Source organism: Leucopleurus acutus (genome assembly GCF_964270905.1).
Source record: "Leucopleurus acutus genome assembly, chromosome: 6".
Taxonomy (NCBI): domain Eukaryota; kingdom Metazoa; phylum Chordata; class Mammalia; order Artiodactyla; family Delphinidae; genus Leucopleurus; species Leucopleurus acutus.
This window is the reverse complement of record NC_139149.1, coordinates 103,058,981-103,067,120: the sequence shown is the minus strand read 5'-3', so window position 1 is coordinate 103,067,120 and position 8,140 is coordinate 103,058,981. Positions and strand designations below refer to the sequence as shown.

The window sequence follows — 8,140 nt, the reverse complement described above, 5'->3', positions numbered from 1 at the left end:
TCCAGCTCACTTATCCATTCTTCTGCCTCAGTGATTCTGCTACTGATTCCTTCTAGAGAATTTTTAATTTCATTTATTGTGTTGTTCTTCATTGTTTCTTTGCTGTTTAGTTCTTCTAGCTTCTTGTTAAACATTTCTTGTATTTTCCCCATTCTATTTCCAAGATTTTGGATCATCTTTACTATCATTATTCTGAATTCTTTATCAGGTAGACTGCCTATTTCCTCTTCATTTGTTTAGTCTGGTGGGTTTTTATATTGCTTCTTCATCTGCCTCATATTTCTCTGTCTTCTCATTTTGCTTAACTTACTGTGTTTAGGGTCTCCTTTTCGCAGGCTGCAGGTTCGTAGTTCCCGTTGTTTTTGGTGTCTGTCTCCAGTGGCTAAGGTTGGTTCAGTGGGTTGTGTAGGCTTCCTGGTGTAGGGGACTAGTGCCTGTGTTCTGGTGGGCGTGGCTGGATTTTGTCTTTCTGGTGAGCAGGGCCACATCTGGTGATGTGTTTTGGGGTATCTGTGAACTTAGTATGATTTTAAGCAGCCTCTCTACTAATGGGTGGGGTTGTTTTCCTGTCTTGCTTATTGTTTGGCATGGGGTGTCCAGCACTGGAGCTTGCTGGCCGTTGGGTGGAGCTGGGTCTTAGCGCTGAGATGGAGATCTCTGAGAGCACTCTCGTCGATTGATATTACGTGGGGCTGGGAGGTCTCTGGTGGCCCAGTGTCCTGCAGCTCTTCTACCTCAGAGGCTCCGGCCTGACCCCAGGCTGGAGCACCAAGACCCTGTCAGCCACACGGCTGTTCGGACCTCTGGGGTGAGGAGCCACTGCTCTGTGACTCTGACTAGAGGGAGCCGAGGAGCCCCCAGAACATTAGGGATTGCGTGATAGGTAGTATGAGTCAAACACCTAATGGACCAGTCTCATCCTTCTTGTTTTTGAAACCTACCATTCTCCCAGCCACTCTGAAGCAAAGACTCAAACTCATGTCTACCCTTTTCTCTCCACGGCTTCCTGCTGAGTCAATCCAGTCCAAATAGTAGGGTCTCTTCCACATTATTTCCTGTATTTATACCCTTCCTTTCCATGTCCCCTCTTTAGCTCATTGATTCAGCCATTAATTCACTCATACTTACTTATTTATTCTGAAAACCTTTAGAGTGTTAGTGTGTGCTTTGCAGAGTAACCTAGCCACTGAAATTTAAGGATTATTAAGACTTTTTATTCTTTAGGAGTTTAGAGAGTAGCTAGAGTGACCTGTATATAAAGAGCTATACTCACAATTCAGTGGGAGATAGAGGCAGGGCGGCTAAGAGGTTTGTAGAAATTGAAATTAATTTCCCCTGCTTTAGGAAGTTTCCACAGTGTTTGCACAATTAAATACAAACTCCTCACCCAGGCATTCAAATGCTTCTACAATATGGCATCAATTTAACTTGCCAACTCCCACTTTTCCTGTGCATGTGGTACCCTATGCTCCAGCCAAATCTTCCCTCTCTGATCCTTGAAAATACCTTGAAGTATTCTTCTCTCTTCTCCTTCTGTGGAACCTCTTTCTCTGCATCTTCTGTAAAAATGCCACCCATACATCTGTGCCCCCTTGGAATGTTACCGCCTGTCTTTCCTGCCTTTTTGATATGATCTCTCCCTCCTTTCAATTCACAGAGCATGTTTTTTGCACATTCCTTATGTCATGATGTCAACCCTGTGTTATAATTATGTACATAATGGATTGTAGGTCTTTGAGGCTAACTGTGAACTACTTATTTTTGTTCATTAGAAGCTCAAAAATACATTAAATTTAATTATGTATGTGACAAGAAACACTTATTATATGAAAAGAAGGCTGAAGAGAGAGTGAGAGTGCTAGATTTTTTCCACCCTTTTGTGGCAAAGTTTCCCCAATTATTTAACCTCACAGTCTCTATATACTCACCAACAAAATGGGAATATTAATACCTGCCTTATATATCTTTTAGGATGGTGACAAATAAAAACTTAAAATACAGATACGAAAATACTTGAAAATTGTTGAGAAATCTGTTGTTGGTGATGGTACCGAAGATGTTAACAGGGATTTCTGTGGAATGTTTTAAAATATGTCCAATACAAAAAATACATATTTACTAGTTTTTAACTTAGCCTATGATTCAAACCCTTTCAACATCCAGGAGCTGTCATACAGATCCTAAAAGATTTTTGCAGATAAACTTTGATCTGAGAATGTCTGCAACCAGTTCATTATTTCTACTTAGCTATAGATATCAGATTTTTTCTCAAAGTCCAGGTTCCATCTTATTTTATTGAAATAACATAAATTGTACTGTGTTCTGGAGCAGTGTGCCTTTCACCTGAGAATGTTCCATCATTAACAGACTCCCATGTCTTCTAGGATTTGTCATCAGTATTGGTATAACCAGGTTTCCTGACTCCTTTACTGCCTTTTTCTTTTATAATAGTTTTTTGGAGTTCAGCGTTTTTGTTTGTTTGTTTTGAGTTAGCTTTTTCTCAAAAAACCCAGTGTTTCCACAACACCTGCAAGAAGCCTTCCTTTTCACATCACCTCACTATGATTACTTAGGTATAGTTAAGTTGAGAACACTAATAGTGTAATCAAGAAGCATGTATTGAGTAACCACCATGGCAGAGGCTTCATGCCAGACAATTTACATACATAATTGCACATAATCCTCACACCTACCCCACTGAGTAGGTGTTATTATCCCCATTTTATAGATGAGAAATCTGAAGCTCAGAGGGATTAAGTGTCTCTCCCAGGGTATGTCTTGATTCCAGTCCTTATTTGTCCTTTGATGATTCCAAAGCCAGGATTCTTATTTTCTCTGGTGCAATGCCTCCCAGATTTTCTTTAATTCCAGAGATATTTCTTCAAAGGCTGTCTTAACTTTAGTCTATAGTATGTTTGCTGATGGTAAACTTTGGGATTTTCTGCTTTTACATCCTCCGAATTCCCTAGTACAGCCCTCTTGGATACCAAAGACTCAATGAGTTAATGTTGAATGAAGTGTGTCAAGGAAAAGTCTTTCATCCTTATAAATTGTGCCTCAGTTACATTAAGTATTTTGTTAGCATTGTTCTTTTCCTGGATCAGTTCTTATAACCATTATATATAATGGTTAATCCCTAAGTTTTTCTATAATGAGTTATAACCAGTTAACTTTTTCGTTGTTTCCTTGGCCTTGTATTCAAGCATTGATGGTTGCCTGAGGCCATCAAGGATGTGCTCAACTTCATTTGATCTAAAAAAATTCCTGAAACATCTTATAGGCATCTGTGCTCAACTTCATTTGATCTTAAAAAAATCCTGAAACATCTTATAGGCATCTGTTCCTCTGGTACAGGATTTCTCACCAGTGGCACCATTGACCTTTTGGTCTGGACAACTTTTTGTTACTGGGGGCTGTCTTGGCAGGATATTTAGCAGCATCCATGGCTATACCCACTAGATGCTGGTAACCCCTCCCACGATGTGACAAAAATGTCTCCAGCCATAGCCAGATGTCCCCTGAGGAGCAGACTCTCCCACCACCTCCAGTGGAGAATTACAAACATGTAGTAATGGAGAGAGAAAAAAGAACAAAGACTTCTATCTCTACAACAAAACACACACTTCCTATTCACAGATATCTTTTGAAGAAGCTGAGTATGTCAATTCTTAAAAGTGGATTTCATTTGCTTAAATGTGGAGCCTGAAATTAGGTCAATAGCCACCTTTCCCTTAAATTTATATGATACTCACTGGATTGCAAATTAGGTGAATTTTTATCCACCTTAAGCACTTATATTTGAATCACCTGTTCTGTGATAAAGAAGAAAATCCGGGATATTTTGGTTCTGCTTTTCCACCCACATTGTGTATTTCAATCATATTAGTGAGAGTTGAGAATACGGTTGTTACTGATAGACATTCAGGGATGCCCAGGTCACAATGGCTGTGATTTGTCTCTTCCTGAGTTAACCTGACTTTTTTTCATTCATTATCCCATCTTATTTTTCCGTTTGAAACCATTTTCTACTTATAAAATGTACTTTACCAAACAGAACAGTTAATTACCCAAAGGGGAAACACCCTACCCAAGCTGAAATCTGGAACGCAAAATAATTAGGTATCTATGTTTTCCCTAAGCTGTCAAAGAAATCTATTTTCTGCCATAATTTTGGCAAACCCTTGATTTTCTGCTGAAGTCTGATTTCTGATTGTAAGATTGATAATGAATGTGGTTTCAGAGTATTAATCCTATCCCTTTCACAGTAGTTGTTCTCAGTGTTTACATGTTCTGATAATAGGGCTGTCTAAATAATTAGGGGATTATCCAATTACACTTCATTTCTCATTCTTCAAGCATTCTCATTCTTTAAATGCAAATAACATATCTTTAGGTAATATTTTAAACTTTGGGCAACATTATTTCATTTAGTCTTCATTGGAAGTCCTGTGGGATCAAAGAGTAAAAATGAAAAGAGGCTTAGACAGTTTAAATGGTGGGTCCAAGGAGCCACAGTACTTATATATGTATATATGGATGGATGGATTTAATAAGTATTGGCCACCTAAAATGTGCCAGGCATAAGTCAAGGTCAGTGGTGCTCAACAGAAATAGAATGTAAGCTGCCTAGGTAATTTAAAGTTTTCTAGTTGTCACATTAAACAAAAAATAAACAGGTAAAATTAATTTAAATATTTTTTAACATTATAGATTGAAAATATTATCATTTCAACAAGTAATTAATATAAAAATTATTCATAAGATACATTCTATTCTTTTCTTTCTACAGAGTCTTTGAAATCAAATATCACAGTACCTCCCAATTAAGAAAACCAACTATTCAAGTGTTGTGTTTTGAGGTTGTAGTTTTGGGCAGCACCTCTCCAGGGACAAGGATATGGAGGCATCTAAGACAAGCTCTCTGGCGACATGAAGTTTGCCCTCCAGTGCAAGAGTAAGATAGTAAACAGCAATGAGTGAGCGAAAGAAGTAAACCCATGCCTTCTAGCTCAGGATCATCAACATTTTGCGGGAAGATACTGGGTGTGTAGTGCAGCTTTTCAGACTGAGTGTCAGGGCTGAGGCTGTCCAGTGAAAGTCAGCTGCTGAGAAGTGCTAGTGAAGAGCTTGGGTGAGTGAGAATGGCTCCTGGGGCCGGATGGCTTTGGGTTTGGTGAGGAGGGTGATCAAGTCTGAGACTTCAGGGAAGTGACAGGTGGAAATAGGAATGGATATTTAAGAGGAGAACATCCTGCTGGAGGCCACAGAGAGTGGAACACCCTGAGGCTGAGGGCCCTGGGGTGTCGGGGACAGAGAAGGAAGAGCCATCATGGATGGACCCTCTCGGAGAGCCTGGCAGGCTGCTGTGGGCTCCACTGAGCCCTGTTGTCTGTCTGGCAAACCACCAGCTTTCAGTGGACAGCCTGGTGTATACACTCTCAAGGGCTTTCAAAAGAAAAAAAAAAAGGCTGCTAAGAGTGTGCCTTTGTTTTCTTTCTGTCCAAATCTTTTTTTTTATTCAATTGATTTTTATTGAGCACATCCAATACACAGGACACCACATTAAGTACAACAAAGTATACAAAGGTGAATGTGACAGGTTCTCTACCATTAATAAGTATAACATTATCTAGAACTGAATTTGAACTAATATGTAACTGGTAGTGAAATATTTGGACTACCTAAAACAAGGATGAACGGTTTTGTGACAAAAGTTTATATTCTTGTATTATGTAAAGATGACTCTGAAGTGAACAGATTTTTGTCTCAGAAATTATATCAGTTATCTATTGTGATGTAACAAATTATCCTAAAACGTAGCAGCATACTACAACACACATTTCGTACCTCACACATTTTCCGAGGATCAGGAATCCACGAGTGGTTTAGCTGGGATTTTTGGCTCAGGTCTCTCATGAGGTTGTACTCAAGCTCTTTGCAGGGTTGCAGTCATTGAAGGCTTGACGGGGGCTGGCCGATGGCGCGCTCCCACGGCTGTGGGCTGTGGACAGGGTGCCTCAGTTCCTTGTTGGCTTTTGGGCTTTTGGAAGAAGGTCTCAGTTCCTGTTATAAAGGCCTTTCCCTAGGGCTACTCTGGATGTGGCAGCTGGCTCCCCCCAGAGCCAGCGATCCAAGAGAACAAGCAAGGAGGACACCGCAGTGCCTTTTATGACCTAGTCTCCAAAGCCACGCCCTGGCACTTCTGCTTTCCTCTGTTCCTTAGAAGTGAGTTACTAAGTCCAGCCCATATCTTGAGAGGAGGCGTATCAAAGACTTCATACATATGTCTTAAAACTACCACGGCAGTGATGTTAACATCTCACTTGCATAATTTATTTGAATTTTTTTTGCATCTAGTAGAACTCTGTGCTTGCATGTACTTGCTACTTTTTTGTTGGCAACTTTTTAATCATAAATTTTCTATTTCCTGTTTACTTCGAAGACATTTCAGTATGATAGACTTTTCTGTACTGAATTTTGTTATTGTTCTTTGAATCTCTCTTTTCTCTTCTTCATCTAATCTTTGAAGGATGGATTCCAGGAGAGAAAAATGAAAGTTAATATACTGAGCCACATCACTGCTAATTTCTTCTGCATCTTTATCCATGAGGAAAATGAGAGCATTCTTTTTGGATGGTGCCTGTAGACGTCTATGCAGTAGCGGAATGTCTGTTTTCTTTAGCCGTCTCTGCTCTCCTGTTGCAAAAATAATGTAAAGTGCAAAATCCCGGGCACTATTTTCAATCTTAAATTTTTGGAGAATTTGCTTTATTACTTCTTCAGTTCTCATATCACTGTTTATTCTGACCTTAGTTTCTGATCCAACGGCTGGAGTGAAAATTGATGTTTCATGGTTATAAAAGTGTCCGTTCATAGAGGCCCTATGCTTCTGTCTGTCCTTTCCGTCCATCATCGGAGGCTTCATCCTTTTTCTCACCAGGATTGCTTCACTCTTGGTTCTATAGAGCAATGGAGATTCAGGTTCTTCATCTGCATGAAGCTTCAGAGTGCTACTGTGATAAGATAAATAATCTTCCTGGGAATCTGTTGGTCCAGACACTGGAATCTGAGTCCTGTCCAAATCACTCATATGGTAAAGATCATGAAATTCTCCCCAGCGTGTCGTTCCCCTTTTGGAAAAGACATCTGGTGACTTCAGCACAGTGAAAGAAGGGATTTGCTTCTCATCTTGTGTTTTCAGTTGTACGGGCTGCTTTACTCCCCAGAAAATGTCCGGCGTTACTTCAACCATTAGTTTACCATCGTCAGTCTGTCCATATAAGATATGCAGATTTTTCTGGTTCCTATAAAAGATGTTATAGGTCTTCAATAAAGAATGAAGCTGTTTCCTGGTAACGCATGTCCTCTCATTGATGTGGATCCAAGAAGAGGAGAGGTGAGCCATCATAGTCGTTTTCTCCCCCTTTCTGAGATCATCTGAGGCTCCCCTTAGCTGTTGAGCTGAACGTGCTCCGGAGAGCGTGTTCCCCTGCTCAGTTCCAAACTCTGATCATCGTTGGAGAGTCAGTGCTTGCTCACCTGTCCTGGAGGTGGAGCTGGGGTCGGAGGCAAGCGTGGGAGGAGGGCCGCACACGCCCCTGCCCGGGCAGGGCTCCCTCTGCGCCTTGTTCAAATCTTTTAAAAGGCTCTTTCATGGTATTGAAGGTGAAGATGCTGAAGAGGCACCACTGACAGTACAAATAAGGAGCTGATAAGTCTTTGGGTTTATACCTTTTAAGGTGCCCCACCCTCCTTCATTCTTTCTTTCTTGCAGCGTTTTGTTTTGGTTTTCCTCCCGTCACTTGGAAGAGCCCCACTTGACTGGTGTCTCCTTTGGCTCGGACCACACCTGCTTGCGCTGACCTTGGCAAGTCTGGCTCTTTAATTGCCACACAGGCTTACCTGCTCCCTGTAACAACCACGTCTTTGGTCTCATTACCGCAGCCTTACCAGAGACGGGGAAGAGACCGTCTCCCATCCCATAGCATCCTATCCACAAGCAGGGAGGGGTGGCTCTCAGCAAAACTGTCCAGAAGTTGTGCTGCAAGTTCTCTTCTTTCCCCTTACTCAATTCGTCTCTCCCCACGCCCTGCATGGACTTTACCTGATGTGTCTGCCCCTTCCACCGAATACCTTGGCG

At 41.1% G+C, this 8,140-nt stretch overlaps 1 protein-coding gene across 1 annotated transcript; it reads right to left on the bottom strand.

Annotated features, from left to right (window-relative positions):
• Window positions 1–6,409: 6,409 nt before the first annotated feature.
• Window positions 6,410–7,405, bottom strand: LOC309963313 (ras association domain-containing protein 6-like; the record flags this gene model as incomplete). Its single annotated transcript, XM_082841604.1, has 1 exon — window positions 6,410–7,405. One exon carries the CDS (start codon window positions 7,403–7,405, stop codon window positions 6,410–6,412), a length of 996 nt encoding a protein of 331 aa, XP_082697730.1.
• Window positions 7,406–8,140: the final 735 nt, after the last annotated feature.